The 18766-nt window shown below is 37.5% G+C and overlaps 1 protein-coding gene across 1 annotated transcript in view; it reads left to right on the forward strand.

Moving 5' to 3' along the window:
* Positions 1-18766, forward strand: part of LOC116327512 (SH3 and cysteine-rich domain-containing protein 2-like) — a 33795-nt gene that overhangs the window by 4412 nt on the left and 10617 nt on the right. The window contains exons 2-3 of the mRNA XM_031749136.2: positions 12674-13049; positions 14171-14265. Of these exons, the coding sequence (XP_031604996.1) occupies positions 12674-13049; positions 14171-14265 (471 nt within the window). The remainder of the gene's footprint in view (positions 1-12673; positions 13050-14170; positions 14266-18766) is intronic.

Here is an 18766-nt window from a genome sequence, read left to right on the forward strand (position 1 = left end):
CAGTCTAAGCAGAGATGTCCAGACCTCCCTCTCCTCGGACACTTCTAGATTTCTGGGGAAGCACTGAGGTCTTTCCACACCAGCTGAGAAATAATTTCTCCGGCTTGTTCTTGGACTGCCCCAGGACCCCCTCCCCGTAGGACATGTTGAAAATGCCTCATCCAGGACATACTTAGGAGGCATCCTTGTCAGATGCCTGAACCAATTCAGTTGGCTCCTTTCAATGTGGAGTAGTGGCTCTATTCTGAGCTGTAATGAACTCCTCACCCTTTCTTATCCCAGAATACCCTACATTAATTCTGCTATTGTAACCATGATCTTTCAGTATCTACCCTCTGCTTGTAACCATAAAATGTTAAATACTTAACTATAAACCATAAATTATAAATGCCAGTTGAATATGTAATGATTTACACAAAGTAGGTGTCGTGCAGTATTGTGCATCTGCAGATAAGACTTATCATCATCATTATTATTATTATTATTATTATTATTATTATTGTTATTATTATTATATTAACTTGGTGCAGACTTCTCTCACTCTTTGTAGATTTTTCTTTTTTGCACCGTTTACTGGACTTTTTTGATGGGGGGCCTTAAAATATCACAGGAGAGAAAAACAGTGTCACAAGTACAGTATGAAAAAGAATGTATTTTTTTAATATCAGAGCATGTAAACCTATTGCTGTAGAAAAATAAAATTTAAAACATGTAACTGTTCATAATATGGGTTCTTTAAAACACCACTTTTGTTAAGTAGTGGATAAAATGAGAGCTGTGCTCAGAATCAGCTGCTACATAAAGTTTAATATTCACATTAGACTTTGCGTGTAAATGCTGACAGTGCTAGGTGCCCCGGTCCATAGGGAGTTACACGGACCACCACGTTTTCAGCCAACACAGAAGACATTTTTATGGAGGTAAAGTTATAGCGCAATTTCTGTCTGACTTTGCCCTTCACAGTCACTTCTCAGAGCTCTCCTCCTTCTGCTGTTCCTCTCACTACCTTGCTTATCAGCTTTTTTCCTCCTCTTTAACTAATTAATTCTTTGCTCTCCTCTTAGAATATCACTTTCCTTTCTCTTTCATAATTACTCTGGGCAATTTAAATAAACTTGTAGTTGAAGTTCATCTGTATATCTTTTCTTTTTGCGTTTCCTGTGCCATAGCTCTTTATTTCTGTACATGGTGACTTTTTCCAAAGTTCAGAATGGGTAGATGGCTATGGGTGGTTGGAAGGATAAAGGGGATTTAGCGACTGGACTTCAAGCCGGAGTTAGCAGAATTGACTGAACAAGCAAAAAAGAGAAGCGTGACAGTGATCATCATATTATCAATAGCCAGAATTTAGATGGTTAAACTAAACTATAGGCTCCACTTATTTTTGATCAAGACTTTCTTTAAAGTGTTAATTAGAAACATGAATTTTAAGATTTGCAATATTTTCACTTCATGAAACAAACCGCACATAAATGCACTGCAGCAAATTAGATAATGATGATCTTCTTCAATAACATTTTGTATAACTAAACTCCTTTTAATGAGCACTCATTTCATACAGTCTGATTATACTGTGTCGATGATGTTTCTGGACAAAGTGTATTCCGTCTCCTTGTGTTTGTTTCAGCTCCATTGCTGCTGGAAGTATCATTCAATTAGAAGTGAGTGAATGATGCATCTTCCTCCTGACAGTCTGTGATGTGTTGTTTTTCGTCTGTGAGATAGATGGATTTGTCCTTCTGACCTTTGAAAATAACTAGAGAGAAGCTTGCAGGGAAGGCAGATAAATGGTTGGGAGACACAGATATTTACAACAGCAGGAAAAAGTGGATGTTCTCCACAGACTGCAAACTGATAAACCGACTCCTCATTCTTAAAGCCTCGCTGTTGTACTTATGTATCTCGCATTGTTTTGATTGATGATGAAGTCAGTAAATTACTGTCCTTGATTGAGTTCAGAAATGCTGCTGATTCAGCGGAGTCCCGTGTACAATGTCAGGGTGGAGCCAGCGGGGAATAAGCAGGGACTTTGTTTAGTACTGACCTTAGGTTATTGCTTTAGGGATAGGGAACTTCTAGGTTATTTTCTCTTTTCAAATATAAAGCTGTTAATGTAATGAGATGGAAGAATTGAAAGTTCATAATGAATAGTTTTCATCTTCAGCTCTAAATGGCAGACTTGCCTTGACCAAACCTGGGGAAAAAGTACATGTGTGATGTAAAATAAGATGAATTTATAACAATTACTTATCCTTAAGTGGCTTGTGTTGCTTGGCAACTATGATGTAACTTAGTCATCTACTGAAGAGGGTACTTCTAGTACTGCATTGACATTAAATTAATAAAAATACAGCCTTGACTTTTTCTCCGAGAGTGAGACAAGTTTATCAGCTGAGTAGGACGTTTCACTTTCCATGTACAACCCCAATTCCAATAAAGTTGATGCTGTGTAAATAAAAACAGAATGATTTGCAAATCCCATAAACTTGCATTTGGTCAAATTAGAACATATGAAATTTATCAAATGCTTAAACTGTGAAATTTCACTCTTTCATGCCAAACAGTTTGACTCAGTTTGAATATGATGAAGCAACATATCTTAGGACATAGTTAGGACAGGGGCAACAAAAGGCTGCAAATATGGTGGCCCTGAGAGGTCAAGTGCACTGCAGCCTAAGAAAACACCAACAAATAGAAAAATACTGCAAAGGTACACGAAGCACAATCCAAGTTGAATAAAACACAACAGAAGTAGAAAATATCAAAACCTCACAAAATATATGGAAGTAATTTAGGGTAAATGATGTGTTGATAAGAAGTGGAGGCCTCGTTGGTGTTCGGCAATCCACACAAAGCTGGATCTTGGAGATTCTAGAGCAACTTTTAAAGCAAGTGGGCAATAATTTGTTGACAGGTGTATATGCAGCTATTTTGGCTGCAACCCCAAAATTATAATGACTAGATCCTTATGCACTCTTCCTTTCTTGATCCTTGTTATGATTATTGATCTAGTACAACAAGCTAATGGAACAGGACTGTAGAGGCTTCAAAACTTGACTTTGAGTCCTTTAAGATTTCTTTCGCATTAAAGCAATCCAGCACTATTTGTCAATACTTCCACATGTACACAGAAAAAAAACTTTTAATGGTTCATTCAGCTTCTTTATCTTCCAGTAGCTTATGTTGTTATCACAGTATAACTTGGTTTACCACATTCAGATGAACCTGTCAGTCACAGAGGTTGTGTGTGCACTGAATCTGACAAATCACTTTAGGGCCCCTTCTTTCTTTGGACTTTGCCCTCCTAAACTGTCAAAAGTCTGAGTAATTTGTGTAAACAGAGTTCAGCTTTCAAAGCAGAGCTGCCTGCGAGAGCACGAATCTGCTGCAGCGTTAACCAAGCAGAAGCTCTCACCAGTGTGATGGCTATTTTGTGTGCTTGGGCTGCTGAGTTGTACATGTGCAGAACTTAACCACGTGGCGATGAAAACCTGCACCCGTGTAATTAAATTATTTGCTCATGATTACATTTAATCTTACGTGGGACTTTTGACACAATATAACTCCAGAGTCTGCAAAGAAGATTAACAGAAATGTAGAAATGTGAAAGAAAAAGCAGTGCCCTGTTGCTTGTTTCTATATAATTTATATATGTACATAATATTTTTTTCTAGAAATTTAGGAGAATAAGAAGGTATGTCTGTATTTTTATTTTCAAGATCAAAATGCTAACAAATTGTACAGGTTTTCCAAGATCCCATCGGCCTTACTTTCCATCAAGCTGGTTTAAAACAGCTGAATAATAGCACAGAGATGGTTGGACTGCATATTAATTATTGCTTTAACCAAAGCAATAACCAATTAGTTCTTCTTGTGGTTACTGTTTATGTAATGAACTAATTGTGCATATGCCCACCTACAATGGTGGCTTAGTGTTAAGAGGCTTATGTTTGGCCTTTTTTTTTTTTTTTTTTTTTTGGTGCACATAAATACTGTCACATGCGATGTACCTCAGTGAAATGTTAGGAAAGTATTGGAGAAAAATAATAATCATATAATTACTAAAGAAAACTGGGTGACTTCATTGTCAGAAATGGTGTAATTTTGAAATGAAGCATCTTTTGGAAACCTGTGTCAAGTGTCAAGAAAAGTGCAGTTTTGTATTGATGTTACATCAAAGTAACACCTTGCGATAAGTGTTTTTCCTTAGCATTGTGTGAACATCAAAGAGCCATTGTGATCGTCACCTCATACTAACTACAAAGCTGCTTGTGCAGTTAAGCCCTTTAAATGGCTGGATTTGGAGATGCAAGGTGCTTTTGCTGCACACTTTGGCAGACAGGCTTGTGGGCTGGTGGAGTCTGCTTGCATGGATTGCTAAAACATAGGACTTCAAACAATAGCCAGATATTTTGAAGCCACACACAGAGCTGTGAATGTCACGAAAAGGGAAAAGACGGGAGAATTTGCCTTGAGTCTGGCCTATTTCTAATCTTTACTGTCTTGTTTCCTATTGGTTGATGGACACAGCCAAATGCCTAATACAGTCAAAATGAACTGAGTAATGTCTGGAAAATTTAGAAGCCCTCCAATTTTAACAACTTTCTTCTCTTTGCTATGATTTCCTTTGGTGTGAGTGTGTGTCTTTGTCCAATTTTGGCAGGTCAGCTACATAACCCTATTACTACCACTTATAGGGTGATAATGCAGATCAGGGCAGATTACTTATCGGATTATAACCACTCTTTTAAAAAAGAAAATAATTACTAGGATAGATTCAACACCTAGCCCTGGAAACAGGTTTGATCTGTAAGCTTATTATAAAAGTAATTTTAGGGAGCTTTAAATTTATCTGCGTCTGACTCAAAATTATATCATGATTCTTCAAGAAAATTTGTGATACTATTTCTGACATTATAGCTAAAAAATAATGAGCTTTTAGTTGATGCTTGCTGGCGGCAGCATTCATAAATGTAAGTAAATGAAGGAAATTTTCCATCCTCCTTTTCCAGTGAGATTCTGTCACTGATGACACGCTCCCTAATTAGAAGTGTGAATCTACCCAAACAAGGTGCCAGCACCAGCATTAAAGTGCAATAGTAGTGACACAGCATGAGTCAAATGTAAGCACAAAAGTCACCTATGTTGTGTTTTTCTTGGGTATTTTAACTGAAAGTATGAAATATGTTATTCATTGTTAAATTAAAGCATGAAGAAGTTAACTTAACCTTTTAATTCTACAGGGGCTGAACAATATTATCACATAATAAAACTGAAAACTATTTTCTACCTGGGATGTTGCATCTTGGGTTGATCTTTTTAAACCAGCTGCATCAGTCACTTCCATTCATCGTTTGCTCTTCCTGTCATGTGGAGTGTAACTGCTCTAGCAATGCTCAGTGGAGTCATTTGGTTACTTTTGGGTGGCACGTCATCGGCTGCTAGTATCTCCTCTTCATAGTCTGGCTATGCTTGTTTTATGATTGTTGGTGTTGATGTTTTTTGTTTTATTTTTTTCATTTTTAGCAGTTACTAAAGGTACCAAATCATTATTGGAAGCTGACATGCCGATCTTGCTTTCAGACATTTCCAACCTTTTCCCGTTGTATGCACTAGAGAGTGTAAGCAATGATAGCAATGATCTTGCAAGATGACACTAAAAATAAAAAATCTGTACTGTTACTACTGTGAGCAATGTGTCATGGTATTGCCATAATGCATAAATTTTGTGATGCATCACAATGAATTGTGAAAGGTGGGAAAGGTTAAGGTCCTATGGCAGGCAGGTTGAAGATTGCAGCCCTGGTATAAATGTGAATGTGTGAGGGGAAGTGAGTCTCCATAGATGTAAAATGGAGTCAGGTAGGGAGAAATAAGCAGGTAATTTATGACACATTGAGATAAAAGTAAATGCTGTTTCATCTGAATAGGACTCTGGATTATAAACAATGAGAATCAACAACAAAACCGACAATTTTACCTCTCGGGGTATTTTTTGAATGAAGTGACAGAACTTTTAGCGAAGGCTCCTTACACATATACACATGGAAAAACTAGAGTTTGGACTTGTTTGGGAAGTTTGTTCTAATCAATGTGACCTGTGCTGCGGTTTGTTCTGGGAGGCATTTCCATTGGCACAAAAGGTTGTTTGAGTAGATGCATTTTTCCCTAACAAGGGCCAGCTGATGGAGTGCCTAATGAGGTCACCTTTAATTCACATCTCAGGTCACTGCAAGAGCACCAAACATCAGATCCCACTGTGTTTAATGAGACTTTGAGAATCACAAGCAGGCAGAGATCTCCTGAGAACAACACTGCAGTGGGCTTGAGATGCCTAAAGGCTACAAGACACTACAACTGTCCTAGTTTGTACAGACAGAAACGATACCAGACCACATTAAACAAGCATTTCTACATAAATACAATGATGTGCAGTTATAAAGTGTGACTATTGAAAAATGTATGTTTGTCAAGATAACAAGAAGACTAAAGACCGGGGAATGAATTGCTTATCATAATGTAATTGATCTACTTGGGGTTCAGTCATTAGTCAGCTGTTAGCGCTTTAATCTTATTGGCCCAAACTGAAGAGAAAGGAGAATTTCATAACCAAACCAGGCTCATAAACCTGATCTAATAAGTGCCTATGGATATATTTACGACTCAAATCACATAGTTTTATGTATTTGCACCCAGTTCGCACTGGGACAGCTTCTTGCCCGAGGAGACCAGCCAGATTTAAGGCAGCTAAAACTGAATGGGCACATGCACTGAAATGCTTACAATTAATTTAATTTTTAAATTTTGTTTTATCTACTTTCATAGTAAAATAAATATCAGCTTTATACATGCTAGATGACCTGGGGCATATTATGTAATCTGTCACCAGCTGCTGGTTCAGTTGAATAATCTGTTACTAGAAGGTTTTTACGAATAAATGATGACACCCAGCAGGGATTTTGTCTCCAAACAAAGTTATCAAAGTTATTTTGAGGCATTACATATACCTAGCTTAAATTTTAATGTCAATAAAAATTGATTTACAAAACTGTCATATAATGTATCCCAGTCATTTCAGATTTTAAAAAAGTGCTTAAAAGTTTTGCTTGTTTTCTGCGAAATAAGAACTTAACAGCTTTTTCCCCCCTTTATTAATAATTATGCTGCCGTCTTTGCTATCACAATTCTCTCATACATTTTAATTCAGGACTCTTTGAGTGTCATAACTGTCTTATAACGTCGCTGTTTTTAGAGGACATTGTTTCTCAGATCAGATAACTACAAACCTCTTTTACTACTCCACATGACTTCGTTGGTGCGTGAGTAATAAATAGATTTACCTTTATATTTGACTAAATATTCACTTGATGCTGTGTTGCGGGGGTAATTAGGTGACAGTCATAGACTTTGCCAGTGCATCAGGATTGGAGGACAAGCTCATAGATAGATGTAGATGCTCTCTGTAACAATAAAAACGGAATTTAAGCAAACATCTTACCTACCAGTTATCCCAGATGAATAGATGTGCCCCCACAAAATGTAAGTAAAGTATAAAAATAAAAATAAAAATCAGACACCGCCTCAGTGTGTGTGCAAATACGATATAAAGTCAGCAAGTGCAAACAGCTTCATACAGAACAATAAAATTGTGAAATTGTTTGCAGCTGATGCAGAAAAAGTCGAGGAATAAGATTTAAAGTTGCATTTAATTATTTATTTATAGCACTCATCATCTAGGAAGTGCAGAGACTTTAAATGCTGAAAAATGTCTTGGTGTTTTTCCACAAACTTTAGACGCTCTTACACTCTGAACAGAGGTTTAGAGGATATTCCAGGAATGGTGCTATTTTCCAGAGAACTTACTGGTCAGTAGGTAGTAATTTCATACCTGTTGATCTAGAGTTACAAAACATTGTCAAAAACATTTTTAGTCTTTTGCCAGTAAGTTAAAGCTTATCTCACTTATGATAAACCTTTCTCTCTGAAGTTGATTGGTGTCAGATTTGGTAATAATTTGTCAATATTTAGGACCACGGTTATAAAAATATTATAAATAAAGGGAATAAATTAAAATATCATATTTTTGTAAGGAACCAAGATAAATGATTTCTGATTTTTTTTTTTCACCTTTTGACCTTTAACCTGCACAATGAAACTGACAAAACAAAAATAAATGTAACTAATATGGTTACATAAGTGTGCACACTGTTATAAGTAGGGGTGTTGGTAAATTCAGAATTAACCCAACCTAAACAGTAGTCAGTACACACCTGTCATCAGTTAAAGTGACTCTATTTAAAGTTACATGAATTCCAGTTGTTCTAGTTGGACTTTCCTGACATTTATTTAGCTGCATCTTACAATTTCACATGAATCTCACTGTGAAAAGGTATCAGTGAGGGGGAGGGTACAAAAGACGTTTAGGTAAAGTCTTTTAAAGTTACTGTGATCCAGGGAATTGGGTGATGGCTACTTTTTGAAAAGAATCAGGAGACTGTTTTCTGTTATTGTGCCAGATTTCAGTTTTTTACCGTAAGGTATAGCAGAGGAAGAAAAGCATTGCATAAGAAAAGGTCGAGATATTATTCCTTTTCTGCTCAGCCCCACAAAAGGCGCAGGAGCATCAACTCCATCTTGGTGGCAGCAGGATGACTTTACCTCACACAGGCATCTTGTCTGAACGCCCACACCTCCCTTCTTAATCATTAATTTATCCAAGTATTCCCTACAACAGCCTATTTATAGAAGGCTCCACCAAACATCTCTGTGCTCATTTTCAAAGTGCAGCTGAAATACAAGGCAGAGTCTAGGTGGTGGTGCGATATTTTCATCTCTTAACATGTTCTTTCCTCCATTTCTTGCTTCTGTTTCACTAATTCTTTCAGTTTTTTTGACTACACACATACTTTACATGTGTTCTTTCATAGACCGCAGCCTGTTTAAATACACTACATCATAAATGCTGTGATGAAGTAATTGCTCTCAGCTGTTTAGTGTGATGGCTTTCCAGTTCTGTGATCTAAAAATAGACTTTTCACCACCTTACAGAGAGTAATTACAGAGAGTTACTGTAATTAATAGGCTATTGCTTTTGAATTGTTCTTGGGTTGTTATAAGATGTATAAAATCTGTAAAACAGCAGCTGTTCTAACATTATCCAATAATAGATAATAAGAGTTATAAAGCCTAGGAGATCATGAGGATAGTGGTGCATATCCAGCAGAATGCACTGCAGACCCCTAATTTCAGAGGGTCAGGCAGCTGTAATTTTTTTAATTTCTTGATGTATAGATACATTCATTAAATAATTAATTATACTCATTTAATCAGTCTTTTTGTCAGCATGCTTGAATATTCACAGAGCATGATCAGTGCCCCCCGACATGTATTATAAAGTCAGCAGAGCTTAAATCAGACTGAACCCAGTGTGTATCTCAGGTAATGACTGTTCACACTGTGTGGCTGTGATGCATAAATGCACACTGCCCATGTGCATGTGGACAGAATACTGACCTGGGCCCTGAAAGTCAGTTTGATATATTCGAGTATGTGGAGAACCAAATATTAAATGCATATGTGATTAGTATGCTGGTTTCACAGCCTCCACTCTTCAGATGGCTTTTGACAAGATTTTATAACCTTGCTGCCAAAATGGCATTAGTGAGGTCAGCCCCTGATGTTTGACAATAAGGTCAGACCTTGATGGGATTTAAGTCAGGCCAGTAAAATTTCTCTTCAGCAAACTGGAAAAAACGTTTTGTTATGGGCTTTGCTTAAACCCTAAGGACACTGAAGCAGGAGAAAGTATTCCTCAAACTGTTGCTGTATGCCATAGTGTTTACATTTCCCTTAGCCGCAAGTGTAAATTTGTTGTATTTGTAATGATTTGACTTATTATTTCAGTGAAATACGTGTTTGAGGGAGTTATAAGTAGCTTGTTTCATGTGAAAGAAGAGAAGGATTAAATCTTGAGTGTCTGTTTTAATCATGCAATCAAAAAAATGCAGAAAATGGATGTGTTGACAACTAGATCAGCAAGTGTGGAACATGCTGTCTTTATCATTTCTTTTCAGCAGGACAGGAAGTCTCGCCTTTGTTCTTCACACTAGATTGTAAAGATAACCACTTTTGTTTTCAAGCCACATAATGTATTGCCATTTTTTAGATGTGAAATTGATAAGACAATGGAATTCAAATTAGGATAAACAACATTATGATTTTTTTTTTTGTTTTTTTTTTATTCAGGCAGATCTATAACCAGACTCTTGTCAATATGGTGTTTTAATTTGGAGTACTAATGCCCAGATTTCATGATTATTCAACCATGTAAAGCTACGTACCAAATATGTTTGGCAGTCAACTAGCTATTCTTTCACTTTTTTAAATTGGCTCTGAATCCCGGCTTCTGTCTGTTTTTATTTAATCTTTTTAAAAGCTTGGGGAGATAAATAAAGCCATTGATTATCGGACATGTGTTGTCTAGTTTGTGCTTGAAGAAGTTGTTCCTTTTCCTTGGATGTGAAGCAAAGACAGGCATTCACTACAGAGAAGATTAACAAAGTCAGACAAGTTAAAAATCTAATAGAGAGGAACATCCATTACTGAATGGGCCACCAGTCATGCCAAGAAAAGGCCATTAAGGAAAGCATGGACTCAGCTCCCTGTAGAAAACATTTGAGAGAGGAGCTCACTAATGGGTCAACAGAGAGGACTGTTTTCATCACTCAAACTAATTGGCATCTGTGAATCTGTAGCTTGAAGAAGGAAAAAAGGAACATGCTCAATGATATTGATTGGGTTTTCTGTGAAGGAGTGCAGCTGGATGATTTCAAAGCTCAGAGACGCAATAAACCTGATGAAGAGGCTCTCCACATATGAACATAAAGAGGTCCAGTGAAGCCGCAATGCTGGTCTTACTGCCTTTGAAGAAATGTCTCGCCTTTTGCTGGAAATGGTTACACAGGAAGAAAACTAATGCTTAGAAGTAACAAGAATCCAGAATTGAATATAAATTTGGACACGCTTCAAGTTTGAGGCACTGCTCTGTATATCAAAATGGTATCTTCAACCAAGTCACAAACGCAGACCGCTAATGAGCTCTGTGCAAATCGAGGAGGTCTCACGGATCCATTATGTCCTTGCTCCCATTCTCCAGGCCATTCTCTTGATGTATGAATCCATATCAGTTATTATTTTCCATAAATTGAGTTCCATCACTACCAAGTCCCTGTAATTATTTGTCATTCTCACTTCCACTTTATTGTGGCCAAAAGCGCTGGATGGCAAGCATGCAAGAAATTGAGGCAAGTGAAGTCAAAGATGAATACAGTGCTTGCCATGCATCACTGGCTGTATCAAATGCATAGCTGCAGTCTGCTCAATAAAACTAATCAAACATGAATTTTAAAGGGTATTGACTTGGGTGAATTTGCAAGGGAAAGCATATTTGCCATCTAAGGAAAAGAGAATAGGGGAGTGGGGTGGGCTGAATATGGAAGATCAGAAGTCAGCCTAATAGTGCAAGGACAGAAAGGGTACGACTATTTTTAACAGACTAATATTTAAACATGGCACATACACTGTAGCTGGTTGCCTGTTTGTTGTATCAAAACTCACTGCTATTGTTCTTACTTTAAATCTGGTGCCACCGCACAACATACACGATCCTCAATTAAATACAAGGTGGGTGTTTTAACGTTTGAAGTTGCAGTCATTGTTCTAAAAGCCCTTGGAAAAAGTATAATAGTCCTTACTTAATCTTTAGTAGGGACATAGAAGTCCATATTAAAGAGGAAATGATTGAAATTATGAATACATTCAAAGATGAAATGGATTGCATTTACATTTTGAAAGAAGTTGTGTTGTCAGCGAATCTCAGCTCTAGGCATCTTTTTAGGACCTTTTAGCTCGCCGTTTTTGTCTTCTGGTCCACCGTGTTACTGTTTTGGTTCCACACTGCTCACCACCGACCAGCAAACGACCACCAAAAGCCTGGATGCTAGTCACTAGATGATCAGTATAGGACATTAGCCTTGCAGGCACAAATATATACATATAACCCCACAAATATTTGGTTAAATGTCCCTTAGCAAGTTGGACCTCAACCAGACACTTTTGGTAGTCGTCAGCAAGCTTCTGAAAGGATTCTGTCTGGATATTTGACCACTCTTCTTGGCAGAATTGAATAGGGTTGTAGGGTTTCCTTTCTTTGTTGGTAGCCCCTTAGTCCATGGTGATGTAAAACTCCCTTCATTGTGGGCAGTGATGCTGGTTTTCCAGCACTCCCAGTTCATAGCAGGCTTGAACCTTGGTGGTTTCCTGGGTTGTTCCTAAACATCCTAACCAATTTCCTCAATCATGATAGCTAATGAACTTAATAGAGACTGGCCTTGTCAAGTTAAAACACTGTATAATCTTCAGAATCACTTACTAAATGATGTTAAGTGCATGCATGTCTATATTTGAGGCTGTATGTATGATTTTGACCCCGTGTGGATTATAGAAAAATTAAAATTGTTTACTCAGCTCTTGTTTTAACATGTATGCTGTGCAATCATTCCACTCTGGGCCTTTTAGTACTTTTGTCGCTTGCTTTCTCAGTTTTCTTGAAAACAGTTATAATTTTATGTGCTGTTGAAGCCTGACTAAATATCTTTAATGTTTTTTGTTCTAGCTGCAGCGGCTGAAACGCTCCCTCTCCTTCAAATCGGTCATACGCAGCAAGAGTGTGGACAACTTTTTCCAGCGCAGCAATGGTGAATCACGGCCACCTTTATGCCTAACTGCCACATCGGCACCACCGGCATCCCCTCCCCCCTTGTCTGAGTCCCCCCTGGCCTATGAACACTCTCCCTCTCTCTCTCCATCTATCAGTCCTAACCCTTCATTGTCATCACACTCCCCATCTGTCAGTCCTTCACTATATGGGACTTCCAAGATCCAGCCAAAGTGTCAGGCCCAGCCAGTGCAGCCGGTCAAGACCCACTGTTTCCAGGAGCATGTCTTCCGTAGGCCTACAAGCTGCCAGCGATGCAAACATACAATCCAAGGTAGGTCAGTTGTGCCACTTCAAGAACGTCCTATTCACAGCAAAAAGATGCAACCATGTTGGCTCAGAGTGTAGGAATTAGATTGTTATCAATCTGTTTTCTGATGTTTACTTTGATTTAGAATGTTAGGGGCTGTTTTTGTTTTTTTGTTATTTGTATCTGTCCGTTGATGGAAATAAACATGACAAAGAAAAAAGGCAAATGTCACTTGAAATTCAAAGACAAGCTGATATTCTTGAGTGTTCTAAACAACGGTTTACTGTCCCTGTCATGATAATGCACAAAATATCTAAATGATCTGTTTCAACAGATGTTCTACCGTTGCGTCAGTGTGTGTGAGCAAATATTCCTAAAATGGTCATCTCAGACACAAGCCACACTCAGGACAGGCAGCCAGTCATAAGAAAGCTGGATTAAAGTGAGGAGAATGAGAGCTAAAGTGGCTTGTTTTAGACAGAGTATGATGTGGAGGAGTGCCAGGATAAAAAAGGATTGGTTTGAACCGTTATCATGCAAAGTTACCTGTCTAGATATAAAAACATGAAACTGGAAATGAGCATATTAGGTACCCTCTAATGGACTATAGCTCGTTTCTCATTATTACCCAGTCACTGTGGGCAGTTTGCAGTCTATTTGCTCATTGGTTCCAATGAAACCTTCCGACAGCAGGCTCTGTGGACCTCTGTACATGCTTCCACTGGGAGTTGTTTTGCCTTCTTGTTCTGTTGGCATGCTGACCTTTCTCAGCAGTGCTGTTTGTGTAAAATGGGATTACCAGTAACATCCACCAAACTGGTGTCTTTGTGTCCCTTTGTCTTTGGATGGTAATCAGTATAGACTACTTTAAAACCATGTCAGTTTACGCACAAAGGCCATTTCTGAAGGTGGATATACTAACTGTGCCTAATATGTAACATTAGTTTTCTGTAACATTTTGCACACAAACTACATGTGAGTGACAGAGCTGGTTTATTTTATACTTGATAGAGGAACCACAAATGAGGCACACCTCATCTTTGCTACCATTAGAATACCATCGCTAGCTAACGATTGATTCAAAGCTACAGAAACATTTCCTAACAGGCTTATTGTAACACGTGTAATGTTTGGTGTTAATGCAGGAAACTCCAAGCAGGGCCTACGTTGTAAATCTTGCAAGATGGCCACCCACCTCTGGTGCTCCTCCGAGCTCTCCCAGCAGCCCTGTAATGGCAAGGTAAGGCTCTTTGCACCTTCATCAGATTGTTACACTTTAAGATTGATTGAATGATGGCATACAATTTCAGTGGAAGTGTCTGAAATACCAAGATTTAAATATTTTACAATTATAAAGCACTACTCCATCACTCGTTCAGTGTACCTTAGTTGCTTTGCTCTTTACTGCCATCATCTACCAACAGCTCTGCTTGATGTGGCCAAAAATTCTTGTCACTTAGTTAATTACCTTTCTATATGATGTGTTCTTGCATAGAGAATTTACTGAAAACGAGCATGTTCTCTGTAGAATGGAGACTAACACAGATTGCATTGTGCCAGCAGCTTTAAACAGCATCTGGATGCTGTAATTGTCTCTGTCAGCTGGCATAGTGTTTTGTCTTGGTAATATGCTTAGCCTCAGATCCCCCCGTCTTGTTAAAAGAGGATAAAAGCCTTTTTCAAACCAAACCACTAAAGACAAAAAGGTATGGGTTATAATTGGAATCTTTATTGATGATGTTTTCACAGTAGACTGAGACTAAAAGTGTGAAGCCTGAGGGGGAAAAAGCTGTGGATGACACTCAGAGTATACGTAGCCAGGTCCAAATATTTCCTCACACATGTGCTGCTCTTCTCACATGACGTCCTCTTCTCTCCCTCTCTCTTGTCTGGATGCTACATTTCCTTCCTCCCTTCTCAACTCAGTTGGAAAATCAATATCTCTCTGTACCAGCTGGTCTGGCTAATTCAGTGTGAAATTCAGTGTGTTTGAGGCGTACAATCCCTTGAGGATATGACACGGCAGGCTTTCGCCAAGCCTTCGGCAGTGTCCTTTTCGATCACTGCGCGGTCATCAAAGCAAGGATTAGGCATTTTACTGAAACTGAATGGAGTTCAAGGCTACATCGACGTACATTAAGGGGTTCACTGACTCCGAACCAAAGCATGCCGCCCAAAAGTTTTGTGTACAAAACATACTTTTCAATGTAAATTGCAGTTGGATTACAATTACTGTGTGTCAATTTCTCAGGTACAAGTCATAAATGATCTAAAATTGGAGAAAAAATGTAAAGGGAACAAATTAAAGTCGGAAAAACGTACATGTGTGGCAATTCATGTAAAGTAGCCAGGTTTCCAATTCTGTATACATGTTACTAAAGTTAAGTCCCCAGAGACGGGTGCTCTGGTGCAATCAGAGCACCTGTTCAAGTCCTTTCAGGCTTGAACTCCACTGTCTTTTAAGGACATTTAAAATAATAAATCTATTTAAAAAATCACTTAACATATTCTGTGTTTTTTGGGGGGTTTTAAAATTCATTTTTACACTTTAAAATGTTTTATTTATATTTATGCCCAAGTCTTCAGTGTGTTTATCTGTTCTAGGGCAGCAGCCAGAACACTAATAACTAACAGAGTCTAACGATACCACCATGGAAATGTACAGTTACTGCTTTTTAAGCCTTCTTGACTGGAAATTAATCATAAGTGATTCCAGGGACAGTAATGTCATATCATTGTTATAATAGTTACATGACCCAGAAGAAGAAAGCAAAAAATTAAAATCTTAACAAATGAACAGGATACTTTTTTCTTTTGAAATTTATTCTCTTGGGTTTGAGTAATGAAAAAAATCTTAAACAACCATTATTACACGAGGAGAATGGTCAAACAAAAAAATCTGAAAAAGTGTCTTAGACCTTAGAAAGCACAAGAGAGATATTGATGACTGCGCTCTTCTTGGCTCACTCTCAACCCATTTGCTGAGTGCACCAATATATGACCAATTACTTTAAAATGTCTCCAGAATCAAGCAGCTTTAAATTGGCTTGGAATCATGACAACTTTTTGCTAATCAATGCTAATTTGAATTAAAGATGAATTACAGTATTATTAGAACTAGGCCTGCTGCATTGCACAAAATCGTTGCTTCTGCGTGAAGTCTTTATACAGTTTAGCAATCAGAATCCAGTTTTGATCTTAAATAAGTGTGAACTTTCAGCTTGTCTGCTCCCCTAAAGACTAAGCCATTCCAGTAATACTGTCACAATTGTAATATATTGTGATACTTAAACAAAAACCTGTTTTCAGTTAAAAGAAAATATGATAAGGGTTAAATACAAATAAATAAAGGCTGGGTAAAAATTAAAAACATCTGGGATTGACAGCTGTCCTTGTCTTAGAGACAATAGGTATGTGTAAAGTGATGGCCTGCTTGCTTTTGAAATAAGGAGATGTGCATAGAAATTTAAGCTACTGAGTGATCCAGGTTCTGGATAAATGAAGTTACCACTCACCCTTTAATGTGAAAGAAAGGTTTGTGTGCTTAAGAACATTTTCTACCTACAGTTTTGAGCACAGTTTATTTTAATTAGGAGCATTTGCTGAATAGTTGAGCCCAGTTGTCTCTCAGTAATTAGCAAAAGTGTGAGAGTGAAGCATTTGCCATATTTATTTACTGAGACCTCTGGTTTTTTGTGTGTGTCTGTGTGTGTCCAAACTCCTGTAAAGAACCTTGTGATAAACAGATTAAAACAAGGATGATATTTAAAATATTCAGTGAAAAAACTTGGCTGGAGTTGCTTATCTGTGTCTCTATGCTAAAGGTACAACAATGCATAAAAAGAAGATTAATGGCATAGACTTAAAAAACAAATAGTGAATTGAATAATTTAGGCAGTTTATGGAGGAGATAGCAGGCAGATTAATTAATAATAAAAATACAAAAAGTACAAATGTAACGATTTTATTGAGAACTTATGACTTAGCCTTATCAAAGCACATAAGGACAGAGATAATCTACTTACCTGTAGTTAGTACTAGCAACAGGAAGTACTAATAAGTACTACAAATGATATAATTCTGGGAGTAAAACTATATATTATTGTTGTTAATGAGGAAGTTTGGCAATAATTGGCCTTTTTTTCATCAGTCTATGATCATCTGATCTATAGAAGTCTATAGGAGACTATCCAGGGTAAGCTCATTAGCTAATGAGCAATTCAATGAGCAGTTTCACATTCAGATGTGCCCCTTAATCAGATCCAGATTCAAAACAAACCACTGGGTGACATCATGGTAGCTACATCCATCTTTTATCCTGTCTATGGTGCACGTTTATGCTGAACACAGCACGAGTCTATGACTAATAGCAGGGCATAGTGGACGAAGTGACCTCACTGAGAAGGTGTGCACCTGCAGCATTCTGCTCCTTTTTTGTTCCTGTAACGTCTGATCAGCTTTCAGAAAGTGCAGTAATGATCATTGTTTAGTTTTGTAGACGCACCGATAGCTGTGCACGCTGTCAAACAGGTTTCATTTCATTATAAAAGTCAACTAATATTTTGCCAGTTAAATGCCATCAATGGCCATAATGTTAAAATACAGTGAGAGTAAACATTTGATTTGCATCCCTTTTTTTCCTGTAACTGTTACCACATGCATTCAGTCTGTAATACTTCAAATACACAAACTGCAGTACTCTCATTAGTGGGTTTGATTAGGCAGATATGTTCAGATATTTATCTGAATGTGTATTTCTGATATTGTCCCTTCTAACAAAAAGTTTAACTGTTCAGTTTTATGCAGTCATTTCTGTCTAGAGCTGAAGGTTATTTTCTGGGAACAAGCAGATTAAAAAAGAAATAAAAAATTCTGGGCAAGATCTTGTCTGTCTGGCTTGAAAATAGCCATCATCTCCTTCTGTACCTTAAAGCAGCATTTCACTTTTGAATGATTTCTGCACTTTTTAGATGATCTACAATCAGATATGTTAAATGATCACAGCTGCCAGTTTGCAATATATTCTTTATTCTTTTATTATTTTTAAAATTGTAGATCCTGGAATAAATCATTAAGTGATAATTGGGGTTGGTAGATGGCAATTGTTTATCAGTAATTTCTGCTTTGACCTTGTGAAATATTTTTGTATAGAAAAGCATCTCATGAATTTTTCATGAGATTGTTTTAATCTAAAAATAAAACACAACCTTGAAAGTGCTGTTTTTTTTTTTTAAAAGTACAACTGTGCTAAAAGTAATTCAGAGATTAAAGCCATTTACCTGATATGTTATTTTCAGCATATATCACAAAAAGATGAAAGAAGAAAACAATCAAAGAGCTTAAATAAAGCTGAGATTCTTTAGAAACTGTTTCTATTTTGCATCCCTTTTATGAAAAACAAGGCTTTGGAATTTATCTCTGAGTCACGTCCTGTAGCTAAACATGTTTCTCTTACTAAATAAAGAAACACAATCAGATATCAGAGGAGTACAGTATCAGATCTGTACTGGTGAGCTTCAGTTTGACAGTGACAAACCTTTGTGACGAATTAATGCAGAGACCACGGGATTAAATCTTCCTGAAAGCAGGCATATAAAAGGTACAGCAGTGTTTTTGGACATTTCTCCAACTAATGCTTAGTGTAGTGCTAACACACTTTGCTTGTAAACGTCATGCTAACAAAAGTTAACACCTTGTCAGATGTTGACTGCCACTGGTTACTCAGGGGGGGTCAGTACTGA

The sequence above is a fragment of the Oreochromis aureus genome, linkage group 8 (assembly GCF_013358895.1).
Source record: "Oreochromis aureus strain Israel breed Guangdong linkage group 8, ZZ_aureus, whole genome shotgun sequence".
Taxonomy (NCBI): domain Eukaryota; kingdom Metazoa; phylum Chordata; class Actinopteri; order Cichliformes; family Cichlidae; genus Oreochromis; species Oreochromis aureus.